At 47.2% G+C, this 15001-nt stretch overlaps 1 protein-coding gene across 1 annotated transcript in view; it reads left to right on the top strand.

Moving 5' to 3' along the window:
- Positions 1-15001, top strand: part of KIZ (kizuna centrosomal protein) — a 36805-nt gene that overhangs the window by 15950 nt on the left and 5854 nt on the right. Inside the window, exons 7-11 of the mRNA XM_065631987.1 lie at positions 1605-1736; positions 2805-2969; positions 4283-4427; positions 5634-5796; positions 13298-13397. Coding sequence (XP_065488059.1) covers positions 1605-1736; positions 2805-2969; positions 4283-4427; positions 5634-5796; positions 13298-13397 — 705 coding nt within the window. The remainder of the gene's footprint in view (positions 1-1604; positions 1737-2804; positions 2970-4282; positions 4428-5633; positions 5797-13297; positions 13398-15001) is intronic.

Raw genomic sequence — 15001 nt, 5'->3', positions numbered from 1 at the left:
ATAGTCATTTTCAGTGGCTCAGCTCAATGTTTTGGAGTGCTGCTGGCGACTGCGTTGGTCAGGGGCTGTACATGCACCCATCAGAGCTGTGCAAGAGCCTGGCTGTGTATTTTCTGTTCAGCCTGCGTTGATCAGCGGCAGTACACGCACCTCTCAGAGCTGTGCAAGAGCCCGATTGTGTATTTTCCATCCATCCTGCAGCCCAGGAGCCCGCTGGCGAGCAGAGGCTTGCCCGCCTTTCTCGAGGGCACCCCGAGGACACCCCATTCCGCGCTGTGCCAAGTGAATTCACCCAGTAGCTCTGGTCCTCGGCTGCTTGTTGCTGCTCTGAGCTGCTGAACCGGAGGTGAAAGGCTCCGTATCCTCTTACCATTCCTTGCAGCACCCGGCCCTTTCTTTAAGGGCTTAAACCCGGGGGGAGCGAGGGTCTGGGAGCATTAGTGCAGAGAAAGATGATGACTATTTTAAGGCCTGTGCTGAGGGGGTGGAAAAAGGCAGAGCTTATGCCTGTGCTGCTTCAGCTGCATTGAAGAGGACTTAGCACAGATGGATTGTGCATTACAAAATGTAACACATAATTCAAGCTGTCAGCTTAATCAGACTGTTTCCAGGAAGCAACCTGTAAAAGAGAAGGACCTCTTGTTTGCTGACCTCTGATCCGTAGCCTGCTGCAGATTGTCATACATTTTGTTTTTCTTTATGTTGGTGTCCCTTCCTTCCCCTTCCCTTTTTATTATTGTATCCCTCTCGAGTGGCACCCTGGAAGGACCACCCAGTGGGAGGAAAACAATGGGAAACGAGCCGACCACTAAAATACAGGGTTTGTGAGACTGGGGGAAAAGAAAAAGCACTGTTTAACTGCATATGTGATCTCCCTGGTATTGTTTTGCTTATTAAATGTCTAGGAAACTCGACTAAATGCACGGCGGCTCCCACTTAATTGTTCGCTGTTGCCCAACAGTCTGATGGAAAACACAACTTTTGGTGTAGCTTAACACGGCCGTAAAAATTACACACGTTTTTGTGCACAGAGACTTTCACTTGAGGGAGTGTAAACCAAGATTAACTGCATAAATGTGTCAGCTTCTGCATACAGGGGAAAAAAAAAAAAAATCTTTATTTTGGCTGTGGGGGCGCAGGCCCAGCTGGGCATTGCTGGTGAGACCTGGCCTGGGAAGTCCCCACAAAGCAGGCAGGGCTGGGCCTGAATAGCCATTTACACCTCTGTTGGAGGATTAGCCTGCAGATTGTTTCAGTGGTTAAGTCCTCATTTGCATCATTATAGAGGTGCAGCTTCATCAGAACCCCTCTGAGGTCCCCGTTATGTCCCTGTACCTGTAGGTGGTCACCAGATTTATTCCAATTGTGGAGGTGAAGGAATTAAACTACTGGGCACAGGGGTAATTTCAATGCACTGTCGCGGGCCCTGGCTGATTTTGGGGTGATCTGTTTGCTCGTGTGCTCTTCTCTTTCTACAGAGCTTAGGCAGCGCGATTTTTGCAGTTGGCTCTGAAAAGCTGAAGCGAGGGTGTGTGTTTTTGCAGGCGGCGGGGTGGGTTGTGGCAGCCGGATCCCCTCCAGCCCGCTGTGCTGTGTGTCCGCAGGCTCCCCGGGACGCTGGCGGGACTGGTCCGGGCGCTGCAGCGCATCGAGGACGCGGCGCTGAGGAGCCCCCAGCGCCGGGCGCTGTACCAGGGCGGACACGCGGGGACCGTGGGGACGGCGGAGCTGCTCAGGTTAATGTGCTTCCCCGCGAGCTGCCACCTTTCTGCTGCCCGTGCCTTTACCCTGTCCCCTTTATTCTTGCTTGCTGCTGTACATCCGATGTGGTGCTTGTGATAATTTTGTTGTTGATTGCTTACACGCTTCTAATTGGATTTGGGTCAGCGATGGCGAGAGGCCGTTACCGAGCAGCTTTGCAGGAGCCTGTTGAGATTTGAGCTGGGGTCCTCGCTCTCGCGGTGACAAATGGCCGGTGCAAAGAGCAAGCGGGCTCCTGCAAACAAACAGTGCCGGCTGCTGAGAGGCCTCCCTCCCCTTCCACCATTCTAATGGCATTGGAGAGCTGAAATATGGCACTTAGAAACGCGTACGCAAATTACTCCAACAAATACTCGTTCCTAAATGTAACACTTTTTGCGGTCTCGCTCTGCAGATCCCTTAGGTGAAATAAATACTTCTTTCCAAGAATGAGAGCATCCTCTTAGCTAGTGATGCTGTTATGATTTACAGAAGTAGACAGGAAAAAACCAAAAAATTTCTTCTTTGAGGTGAAAGAGCAAAGAGAATTGCCAAAACCCGTGTGTTAACAAAACTGGGGTCAGAGTGCCCTCGCTGTCACTCTGCAGCAGGGGCTCTCAATTACAAGAACTGGGAAAGTCTTTGTAATTTTATTTAAAATTATATGTCGATCTCCATAAACTGGGATTCTCATAAGCACGTGATGGTTTGAGGATTTCCAGAGAATTAGGAGGAAGGGTTCCCAAACCGACCTGGCCCCTCCAGCCCACCTGGAGATGGTTCCTGGGACAGCAGGGCCAGGCCAAGTGGCAGTGTCACTGAGCGCACGTGTGCGGGTTCCCCTCTCCCTGTCAAAAAGCAAAGGCGTGACGTTAAACCTGGCGTTTGACCTCCCTGTCCTGTCCGCACCTTTTGCAGAAAACATCGCGGATGTTGGTTCCCCTGGGCTGTCCCAGCGCTTACCCCATTAGCCAGGAGAAGTGTTAGAGATTCTGCCTCCAAACTGCTGCTGGCTGTCTGGGCTTTAAATAAACGTTGCATGTAATACCTGCTTCATTTTGTAGCTTTTGTAACCGGGATGGCAGTCTGAAAGACGACGACCTTGAAGCATGCGAGGCAGCCGTCCTTCATCAGCTTCGGGCTTTATTCCTGAGTGCGCTGAATGGCTGCCTCCCACCTGAGAAAACACTCCATGCCGAAGGTAGAGCAGTGGATGAAAAGCAAACCAGGTACTGCAGACACAGAACTTGCCCGTGGGTGTGATTAACATTCTTTTCTTTTCTTTCCTCCCCCCGCCGGCTCTGCCTCTCTGGTGCAGAGAACACAGACCTGGGGCCAGACCTTGGATCGCACTGCAAAATAAAGATGTCTGAGTGCTGATCTTTATGCATCTTGGCAGCAGCTGTGCGACTCAAAATGAGAACATTAAGCAAGTTCATTTATTTTCTGTTCCCTCCACTGATGGTGAATCTTATTCTGCTGGGCAGCACTGGGGCTGGGTCCTCCCATCTCACCCAGTCTGCAGCATCTCCCACCTCAGGCAGGGAGGGAAACGTATTAACTTCGGAGACCTCTTAACCAGTGATTTCTGTGATGATTATTTTTTTTTCTACGCAAGTCACAGGCATGTAAGGATGGGGAATGTAATTTTGAGAAGCAAATTATTTTTCTGTGAAGCAGAAGATGCATATGGCCTTTAAAAACAGTAAGCTGCAGTTATTCAAAACGTTTTGTTGGGTTTTTTTTCTTTCCTGTGCGTATGCCACAAGGACAAGTGAGAATTGATTTTTTTTTTTTAAGGTCTGTTTAATGCAGTAATGAAAACAATTTCCATTCTTTTTTACTTAGCTTCTGTCTAGACCTTCTTCTGTATTACAGGCTCAGCAGCGCTCGAGTGTTAGCAGGATCGGGGCACTTGTGAGTGCTGAAGAATGGTCTATTTAACTATACCTGGTTCTCCTCGCGAGAATGATATGCCTGTGAGCACTAATACGTTCTTGTATTTCCTGAATGGCTTCTTGGGGACAAACACTTGTGGAGTTAATTGGAATTCACTCCTCTGTCAGTGAAACTTCATTGGAGCAACTGGAAAAACAAACATCTTTGGCAAACAAGATTTTAGTATTTATATTTTCTGCTTTAGAAGAGAAGGCACTTTTGCTGAAGAAAAATAATAACAAGAATTCTGGGAGGAAAAAGAAAAAAAGACAAACCTGGAGTATCTGATGTATGCCCGAGGCTGAGACAAGGGGCTGCAGAAAAGGTTTAATGTCCCCTGACCCCGAGTCTCGGGACGACCCAGGGGACAGATGTGACTGCGGTCACCCCACCCATCCTCCCTGCGTTTGCGGGAGTCACAAGTGACTTCTTGCATTTTCCACTCTGGACATTTTCAAAAGAAAAAGCGTGAATCAAGAACAAAATGTGCAATGGCTTTTCCCACTGCACGCTGACCCCCTTGCCCAGATAAACGAGTCCCCCAACACTCGCACGAGTCCCGTGTGCGTGGGTGTCCCGCTGACCGTGCTCGCGTTCCTTTCAGGCTGGGGCAGCGGGAGGCGGCTGTGCTGCAGACCTGCTTGAGCAACCACGCGCTGTTCTTGAAGAAGCACCAGGTTCAGCTCCCGGCGGAGGTGGCGGAGATGTTCGAGCGCCTGCTGCTTTCCGAGAGGGCGCAGGACGGCCAGGTTGGCACTTGCATCTGATAACCTCTGCATCAGTGACGCCTAGAGATGAATTTGCACCCTGGAGGCGAGACAGGCCCTGCGCTGCTCTTGCGGTCCGGCCTGTGGGCTGTGAGGGGACCGACAAGCGGGTTGCGTTCGTTAATCAGCCCTGGGGATGGCTGGGAGGGGGTTCGGGAGAATACGAGTTCTGCAGTTGTCTCGGGGCAAACACGTACCGCGCTTCAGGCAGCAAAGGTCTCCAGGAGGATGTCTGTTTTTCACCCTTCAAACCAGTTATTTATTTAAACAAGTTCGTACATTCACTGTGGTGCAAATTTATCACAAGGCTTATATCATCTGTCTCCGTGGCTTAGTAGCTTTTTATCATGAATGATGTATTTTAATTTTTTTTTTTAAACAGAGTTATGTTTGGTACACTGAATACATAAAACAGTTTAAAAAATGAGCACACTATTTGTAAAATGTTAATGCAAAAGGTTATAATCTAACTTTAAAAAAAAAAAAAGTTGGCGTTCTGCAGACGTGCTGCGGGTACCCTGACCTCTTTACTGCAAGCCCTGGGCGGTCGTGTGGGGAGGGAGGGCAGGGTCCTGTCCCCGCTGCCAGGGGACGTGGATGTGGATAAGCAATTTGTATTCTGTACTTACAACTCTCAGTTGAGTAGAAGAGATGAGCAAGGAATGTATCACTGCGCTGGTGACAGATAAACAAATACCGTACATAAATTTATAATTGCTTGTAAAAACTTTTACAAAGTCAAAGCTCAGTAACACCAGCTTTACAAGTGAATATATGCAGTAATAATCTGTATTGCTACATCTTGCTGTGGCCCACACGTGTGCATTTAACGTTTATATTGCTTATTAAGTGGATCCAGTCAATTAACGTAACGCATAATGCATCCTCTACTGTGAAACACCTTGTTTCCAAGCAGGCTTTGCTTATCCTGAATGTGTGAGGCAGGGAATACTGAGAATGTCCAGAAAATCTAGCGATTAAAAGAATAAGTCAAAGTTTGTGTTACTTCAATGCAGAATGCAATTCCTGAGCTGGTGCTGATTTATCTTGGAGGTAATTTAACATGTAACAAAACCACTCTGGAAATAGATGACACCGTGAAGCATAGATTAGCCTAAATGTATGTTGGCGAACGCTTGAGATGAAGGGTAACAGGGCTGTGGTTGTTTTTATTTTTTAACGCTGCAGGCTGTACCGGTGTTGCGAGAGGTCCTGCCAGAGGAGCACGGGGACAGGTCATCTGCGCAGAGTGCCGAATCCTGTCGCGGCTCGCCATCCATCCCGCAGGACGGTGGGGAACCGGCGGCAGCAAAGCAGGCACCCCGCCTCGCCGGCAGTGCGGGGGAACGAGGTAACACGTGCGCAGGGGTCCGGCTGCGCTCACAGTTATTGTCCTTCTCTCTGGGGATGGATTCGCCATCCAGATCTGCAGGGGACTGTGTTACAGCGACTGGCGGATTAATGTGTATTTGTAATGAACTTGAAGGGATTTTGCTGAGTGTCTCAGTGTCGTTTGTCCTTCTTGTTACCTCTTAAAATGAGTGATACCTATTGTCACAAGTCTTTTCCTGCAGGAGTAGCAAAGCAAGCCTTGTGGCCATTATTAAAAGTGGATCTATAGGTGTGCGCATACTTAAAAACTGTCTGCCATTTAAAAATCGTGGAATATCTTCGTTGCCTTTTATCATAAAGCCAGACTGCAGAATAACTTTTCAAAACCAGAAGGGTTCGTTTTGAGAAAGGTGTACTGTGCCTTTTCAGAGCTTAGAAGGTGAACGCGTCCATGAAAACCCAGTTAATTTCTTTAGATAAGGAACTAATATATTAGTCTGGCGTAACAACTGGCGACAGCAACTTGCTCGGTCTGCTCTGGGAGCATCCCTTACATCAAAGTCGGGAAGAGACAGGCAATTAGGTTGCAGCGCTCTTTACACAGCAAATGTAAACTAACTGCGTTAGGCCTCCTAAATTCATGCCACTTTCATCCACGGAGGAGACGGAGACTTTGATTTAAACTAATTTTCTGCAGCCGGTATGATATACGCTGTGGCTGTCGGGCTGCCGGACGAGATCGCAGAGTTACTGTGGGCTGTTTGTTTCCTAAATCCCATCGGGTCTTAAATAATTTAAGACATTTGGTTAGCTTGTCCTTTTCTCTGGCAGCTACAGAGGGGCAGGCCAGCCTCGCCTGCGAGGAAAGTTCACAGTAGGCGCCTCTTTCAAGAACGGTAATGGATAGTTTAGATCAATAAACAAGAGATAACAAAAGTGAGAAATTAAAGGGAGTAGGGCTTAAAAGCAAACAAACCGGTCTGATCACTGCAGCTTTGAAATGGGTTTCATTATGGTGTGTTCACATCCAGAAGTCACAAGCTGGTGTGAAGATGAGAGCAAGGAAGAAAGCACGGTCGAAAAGATTCCTATTACAGGTAGAAGTCACGGCTGCATATTAACCTCGAATCCAGTATTCAACTTTATTATATAATCAAAACATGGCATTTTAGTGGTTTGGGTCCACTAATAGTGAGTAAATTCAGCTACTACATACTGAGCGCAAAGATTAAACATAAGATCATAAAGTCCACGCTTAACGTTAACATAAACCAAGATGGAAAATAACAGTGCCTATTTAATTCCTTGTAATCATGTTATACATTTAAACCGTGTGAATATCCTGTCATTGAGCCTTTCAGGTCCCGGTATCGGTGTTACAAAGGTCAGCCTCCGTGGGGAAGATGCAGTAATTATACAGCAAACTACAGATGTTTCTGATTTGATTCTTTTATTTTCTCGAGTAATTGAATGTGTATCATTAGAATAAGCACGGGGAAAAGCCCCGCTAGCCGGGGAGCCGTGCCTTTGCCTCGCTCACAAAAGCCGCCTGATAACACGACGTTTTCCGCAATCAGGTTTTCCCAACGCGCAGGATCCCGAGGTGCCGCCGCTCTTCGGGCCGGGTGTCAGTAACGCATCAGTATTCAGGGCAGGGCTCTTGCAACGAGTCCCAATTTGCTTTTCCCTGATTTTGGAAAGTGCCGGGCTGCTTCCTTATGAATTTTGATGTTTGGCTAAATGTTTATTTATGCAGGTGTGCCCCGACAGAAAGGTGCGGGGGCAGCTGCTTATGCAATGCTTGCTGCTGCTTTTGGCTCTTTACGGCTTCAGAATAGCCTGTCTGTCGGAGAGCAATTCATTTCTCTATAGAGGTTTTCCTCTGCTGCTTTTTGAGCCTCATTTGCAGCTGAAATATAAAGGTGTGCTGCTTGTGTTCCTGAATTATACTGCAGCAATAATATTCCTATGTTAGTCCAATAAAACTTAATTTTTTTTCTAGAGAGTAGAATGCATTCCATTTTGCTGCTTCTTAAAACGTTCTTCAGTCACACATGACAACATATTTTAAAATGTGGATTGCATTGATTTTTTTTTTTTTCAGAGGAATTAAAAGCTACTTATATCTGTTTCATGAAACAACACACTTCTCATTTGAAAATTAATCTAAAATGTGGCAAATCTTGGGATTGGCTTCATTTTGTTTGTAAGTTAAGAGGATTCACGTTTGAGGGTTGGGGTTTAAGCTCTCTGAACTGCAGAGCGCCAGCGAGAACAGCGTCAGGAATGGTGGCTCCTCCAGTTCTTGTTGTTCAGGAGGATGCTGGCTCCCGAGTTCCGATCTCCCAGATGCCAACGCCTTTGCTTTGCGTCTCCCCACCTGCAATTTTGACTCGTCAGTGCTGGGTTTAGCGATGGTTTTTCATACAGATCTGGTGGAAGCCACAGTCGTGGCTTTTCCTGCTGGGGACCCCGAGGGTCTGTGCAGCCGGTGCCTGCGGCGGATGTCACTCAGACACCCCCCTTCTCCCGTGGATTTCTGACCCCGTGGCTGTGCAAACACCAACGCTTGTGTTTGTGCCGGTGCTGAGGAGCTCTCCCCAACCTCACGCTGACACCCATCACTCCCGTTTCAAGCCCGCTCTCTCGGAATGTGCTGTATTTACAGTTCGCTGCAGTGTGTTTTCGGGAGGCAGTGGTCGCGCTGTCTCTAGGAGTGAGGCTTTTCATATCTCACTTGAAAGCAAAGTTGCTCCTTTCAGCTGTGATTCATCTGCAGCCCGTGATCTTCTCCAGGCTGCTTGTTCTCTTCTGGCTCCTCGCCCTTCCAGCCTGTTGCTTTTTTCCCTTTTGCTCATCATTATTTGCTGTAGACTCTGGCCCTGGAGCTCTGAAATTGTTCGGTGCCTAAAACGGAGGCAGCATCTCTGTGCGTTGTCTTTTAGGCTCAGATGACTTGTTTGGAGGTTTGGCTTTGTGTGTTTAGATGAACTGATATTTAATGTCCGTTCTATACGTGACCATTTTGCTGTACAACTTTTTCTGAGCTTAAGGGGTACAAACTTTGGGGTTTTTTTCAGTACTTGCTGCATTCTTTAAGGGCTTTAAGTGTTGGTTTGAAAGCCTGGAAGCCTTGGGGCTCTTGGGTTTTGATGGACTTCATCCCCTCACAGTGAGGGATGTGCTTCCAAACAGTCACTGTGCTGGCACTTTACAAATGCTTCTGCGGGCTTGGTTTCTTTTTCTTCTCCTACAGAAGAAAGGAACTGGAATATGTATTGATTTGGCTGTTCCGCGCGTGCTGCAGCAGTGTTTGTGTGTTGTGGCTGGGGAGGGCTGTGGGGTGAGCCGGCGTGGGGCCAGGCTGTGTGCCACAGCGCAGGATGACGCAAGGTCCTGTCCCGGAGCCGTTCCCCGGGCCGCGCCGGGCAAACGGGCTGCGGAAGGACTGGGTTTGGGGGACGCTCCCACCCGGAGACGAGCTGGCCATTAATAGCAGTCTCATTTTACACCAGGTTGTGTGGGGATAGAGGAGGATATGTGGACTCGTTCTCTTCATGGATGCTTTGTTTTTTTGCCTTGGGAAGACATGTAAAAGAGATTGTTCAGCTTTTTTTCTCTTCCTGAGGTAGGTGAATAAGTGCAATATTAAATAGAAAGGATAAAAATACATTGCTGTTTTGCTGGATGACTCTTTAAGACTCTCATTTATGAGTAGGAAACTGCTGATTTTATTGAAGGGGCAGGTTTGTTAAATGTAACAAAACCAGATTCTCTCCCCCTTCATTTATGTCATTGATTTAATTAGATGTTAAAGCTACAAAGCATTTTAATAAAAATGCTGTTACTTCTCCACTCATCAGGCTTCACTTTCACAACATCTTGAATGTCACCTTCCATCTGCTCTCCAGGTATAAAATCTATTATGTTGAAGGAGGAAAAACCCTCTTAAGAAGAGGGAAAAAAAAAATCAGCCCTTCTTTATATATCATAGGGGAACATGAAAGGGCACAACTCCAATTCTGCTTTCCTTTTTAGGTCACCAGTAATGAGCCAATAATCCTGGCAATGCTTTTCCCGTACCCACGCGTCCTTCCCGGTGAGGTCTTGCTTTGAGCTTCAAGTTAAAAGGTTCCCGAGGTTCCACTTGGAGTGCACTAATAAAGGCATTAATAAGTCCACCCAACTTTTCGCTTCATTTGATATCAACCCATTCGCAGCTGCTGTTACAAGAAAAGTTCATCCGCGCAGGATTAATCGCTGCTGCTGTTGTGGTCTTGCAGAACGACTGTGGGACAGTGTAAAATTGCACGTTTTGCTTAAATTAGTTTGGATTGCATACTCCTGTAGGTGATATTTTACACTGCTCAACTGAAGTTCCTGGAAGACCTTACCTCAGTCTTTTGATAGCGATGAGTTCTGGGTGAAAATTCTTCTCTGTTTAAGCAGAGGCAGCAGCTCTGGCAGTATTCTCGCTCCGTGGGGATTTCCCATGTCTGCTGGTCATCCCAGTGTCTGCTCTTGAGAGGACAGCATCGTATGTTGGTGTATTATTACAATAAGAGTATTTTATCCTTTTTTTCATTTAAAGGAAGGGAGGAGATACTTGTTGGTATTTGACCTACCTCTGGATACCGGTTGCTGCAGCGTTTGGCTCAGGTTTTAATTTGGAGGTTTTTCCCTTTCTTTGCTCTCCAAAGAGCACGTCCTTCTATGGGGTTTGCAGGTTGCCCTTCTCCTCTCTCGGGATGCACGTTCTTTGCTTTCTGGCAAGGGAATTCGGCGTGTCCCGAGGCGCGGGCTGCACAGCGGCACCGGGGCTGACGGCCCACCCCGATCCCGCACAGCTCTTGGCAGGTTATCGGCAGGTGCGGTGATGAGTGTTAACGTGCTTGTTCGTGTTCGAAGCTCCGCTGGGTGGGAGCTGTGGTTAGTGTTCTGGTTTGGTACAGGCCCCAGACCTGCCGGGACTTGTGGATGTGAGCGTGGTGACTAAACCCACACAGCTGGCAGGCCCAGCCCAGCCCCATCCTGTCCCTTTCAAGGCATTGCTGACTCTGAAGGCTAGTGACAGCTGAAATACCCAACCTGCTAACTACTTTATTGTTGATAAAAGCAAAGTTCCTCTCACTTGCATATGCGAGGAAGATGCAGGGACATGTCTGGGCTGAGTCTGCAAAAGCACTGGGGTCTCTTGCCCCCCAGCTACCTCTGTTTGCATACGGGATTATTGATTGTTATTTGAAATAATGGATGATGGCTCTTTATAGCTCCCGAGTGGCGTACCGAGAGCTCTTGTTCCTCTCCTGGTAGAGCAGCACCTACTGCTTCTGCCGCTTGCTTACGTGCTTTGTCACTTGGGTTGAAGATTTCAGTTTTGCTCACAAACTGCGCAGGCTGCGCATGAACCCTGTGATGAGCACAGCAGGATCTCTGTTCCCAGTCTGCTGGTGAAAAACCAGCAACCTTACAAGTTTCCTTTCCCATCTCCGGATGTGCAGAGTCAAGCAGCTGGAGATTGTTCGTAGAAAGACAATTTGGTGTCTGCGGGTGACTTCTCTGTGCTGAGGCTTTAAATGCAGCCAAGGCCCTAGTGCTGGTTTTGGTGTTTGAACAGTGTGGGACTCTTCGTCATGAGAGGGGCAGCACAGTTAGCAAAATGGAAATGCTCCAAGTACAAGGCCAAGAGCTGCCTTCTCTCTTCGTTTGCAGAAAATTACATCATATCACTTCTTTTGCTGCTGAAATGGTTGACTGTAGATTAATAGATGCTGCAACCTAAGCCGTAGGGGGGACGCATGGAGAAAATTCCATCTCTTCTGTGCTGATCCAGTACAATCTGGGTCAAAGATCACTTCAGCTCTTCGGCAGAAGAAGATAATAGTGGTTCATTATGCAATGACAGTGTTTCTTTTCCTGGAATTGGTCACTGATGAAGAAAACCACACCCATTTTGTTCAGAACAAAATTGTATAAGCCGACATGAAAGCAGCTTTGACCTGTGCCGACTGCACAATGAGCTCAAAGCTGGAAAGTGTGGAGTGTGTTTAATTCAGAGTGGTATCTGGGGTCCTGTGCTGGTCTGAGCGGGCAGAACGGTGCACGGGGAGAAGGGTGCCAGGAGAGCTGTGGTGTGTGGGACGCACCGCTTCCCATTCTGCTGCAGCTTTGCTGGAGCAGCTGGGTGAAGGACTTGTCATTAGGAACACCCCAACTGGAGTTTGGAGCCTGGGTTTGATGGAGTTTGTTCAGCCTGGGTCAATGCTCGGGATGCCCTGCTCGGGGTGTCCCCAGAACACGAGAGCCGGTGGTTCCCAACACCGGCGAGGAGCAGAACGTCAAGCAGGCAGCGTCTCTTTGCTGTAACGAGAACTGACAGCCGTCCCTCCTGAACCAGGAGCTTCTCTGGGATCCCCGTAGCCCCTGTTCCCCTGCACGTGCACACTGTGGGAAAGGAGCCGGCATCCTTTTTTCCCTCTGTTGTTGGCTTTTCTCCGGGCAGCGGTCAGACTGTTCTGCAGCCCCGGTGCCCGAGCTGTGCCTGAGCTGAGCAGGTTTTGCTGCTGAAATCCAGGCGCAGGGTGGTGGGATCTGCCGGTGCGGGCTGGGAACCTGCACGGCCAGCTCGAGCATCCCGCACGGACAGAAATACACATTGTCCTGGCTCTGAATGACGCTGGTAACAATTAGGGCTTGTTTATAATTTCACTAATGTATATATCTCTATATGCAAAGTAGCCTTTTAAGTGGGATCTGTACTTGAGCATCGTGTTCTTTGGAAATGAGTACAAAGATGAGCAATTGTACAATTCCAGTGAATGAATTAATTTGCCTCCTTTTTGTTTTTCAAATCAATCTCTACAGAATGGAAATGAGATACACAGGGTGGGGAGGGAAGAAAAGAAAAACGTGGATAAAAGAGTTTGGAATAGTTGAGTGTTTGGCTGTTTAAGGCATAAAAATCCCAAGATTTGTGTCTCCCAAATGCAGCTCTATTGCAAGATAATGGTTGAAAATACTGATGTGTCAAATAATACTACAAGAACTGTAACTACCTGAAAAAAAAGTATGTTTAAGGGGAAGGAGAATAAAAATAGCCTGGCTTCCCAATTAAGTAAATGAGAACTTGAGCATTAAAAAAACTAGTAGAAATCCTTTAGAAATCCTTCAGAAATCCTTTAAGTTTTGGTTAGAGTTGCCATGATGCAATACAGCATGTAAGAGCATCTCTGTGTTTGCTCTTTTTTCCCCAAATGAGGTAAAACATACAAAACCATCACTATTCACCAGAAATCATCATCAGATAACTTGATCAGCAGCAAGGGCAGCTTGTTTTCCTCTGTTTTTTCCCCCGATTTCCACCTGGCGTTGTGCAGACAGCTGTGCAGCTGCTGGGGACTGGGGCTGGGGCTGGTTCTGGGGACTGGGGCTGGTTCTGGTGCTGGGGACTGGACTGGGCACTGCGGCAGCTCCAGCCACCCCTGCTGGAAAACTTAACAGTTCTCGCTCTCACTTCCCAGGGTGGGGTGCTGGCGATAATGGCTCCAAAGCAAAAGAAAGCCAAGAAATGCGTTTGGAAACCAGTTCTTCCTCGAATGAAAGGAGTCCTCCCTTCCCAAGGTAAAGCTGTTAAATCCTTTAACACTTGAAATGCTGCTATAGAATGAGAAACACACAGAGAAAATGACCGAAGCTCCAATTATTTTATTTTTTTTTTTACTTCTTGTGGGGTTAAGGTTCATATTTGTTTATCTAATGAAACATCTTAAACTTTGGTACACCTCAGAAAATATTTATGCCAAAGCCAAGTATTGTTTTGCAGCTGTTGTTTTCTCATTTTCAGACTCAATTGACATGTCAGTGAACCACAAATTAGCGTGTACAGCTGCTCTCAGTAGGGCGGCTCAGGGGCCACACAATGGGACTTGTCAGGAGAGGGGCAGACAGAAAACACTGAGGCTCCAAGAAATAAAGTGCTGGGTTTCTCCAACGGCCTGCGACTGGAGAACGCTTTTCACGGGCTGGGGGGTTATATTTGATACGGGGATATTTATAATGCATCTTTGTTGTTTTCAGAGTATGTTTGATTAATGGCCTTGCACGTACCAAAGGGTGCAGTTCTTATTTTTTTTTAAAAACAGAAAAAATATAAAGGTTTGGGGTTTTTTTGAGGGGTTGTTGTGTATGTTTTAAAGTGCAGCAGTTCCCTTTGGGTCCCGGAGCGGTTCTGTTGGACGTTCTCTGTATTCATCAGCAGGCCGCGGTGTTCGGACAGCAGCAGTGGGGTCTGTGGGCTGTACCGCAGGCACCCGGGAGGCGCTGCTGCTGCTGCGGGGACCTCTTTAACCCGTTCCGCTTACACGGCATCGCTCCCGTTCTGTGGCTTTTTTACACTGTTACTGATGACGTCAGTTTTGATATGAGACACAACTCCATTTTTGCAAATGTTATCTAAAAATCAGTGTTTCTATAATTCTTCCAGTACCATAAATAAAGTGAAGCTGTGATATGGTATTGATGAATGACATTCATGCTTTTGTTTAGGATTAATTCTTACAGTTTTATGTTCAAGCTAGTTTTGTTTTTTCTTTTTTTTTTTCCAGTTTGTCCAGAACTTTCTTTGTTGCAAATCATACTACCTTACGCTATGAAATGCGAGAGTACTCCTATATATGTATTTTTAAATGTTCAGATTTTAGCCATTGACTGGAGGCCCAGGACAGCAGGAGGAGAAGGGTCAGGTCCTGAAGAACTTGCTTACAGGATCACTGTTAAGCATCTGAATAAAATATGTATAGTTTAAAATGAAGTAATTTTTTTATTTTTAAAAAAAGTCTCCAAGCTTTTTTCCCCCTTGGATGTTACAGTGCTTGCTAATAATGCGTTCGGTGCCTTCTGCATTTTTCAGATTCTGGTCGTATGGTGTATGTGGTTTTCTGCTGGTTTTTTTTTTTTCAAATTCTTATTTGCGATACATTTTAAAATAATTCAGTCTGCCCTGTAATTTCGTGCCTTTCAGCACTGAGAAGCCAGCGTGCTTCATGCGCTGATACACAACGATGCTGCTTTAAAAAAGGAAATCTCTTCAAACGGCTCGAAGTTGGTTTTCCTGAATGAGTCCCCAAGCCCCGCGGGCTCGTGGAGCCGCCGTTGGGTGACGGCCCCGGCCGTGGGACGCGGAGCGGGACGGAGCGGGGCAGAGGTTCGCAGGACACAGCGCGGTT

This window comes from Caloenas nicobarica, chromosome 3, assembly GCF_036013445.1.
Source record: "Caloenas nicobarica isolate bCalNic1 chromosome 3, bCalNic1.hap1, whole genome shotgun sequence".
NCBI lineage: Eukaryota > Metazoa > Chordata > Aves > Columbiformes > Columbidae > Caloenas > Caloenas nicobarica.
This window is presented reverse-complemented; position numbering and strand designations above follow the sequence as displayed.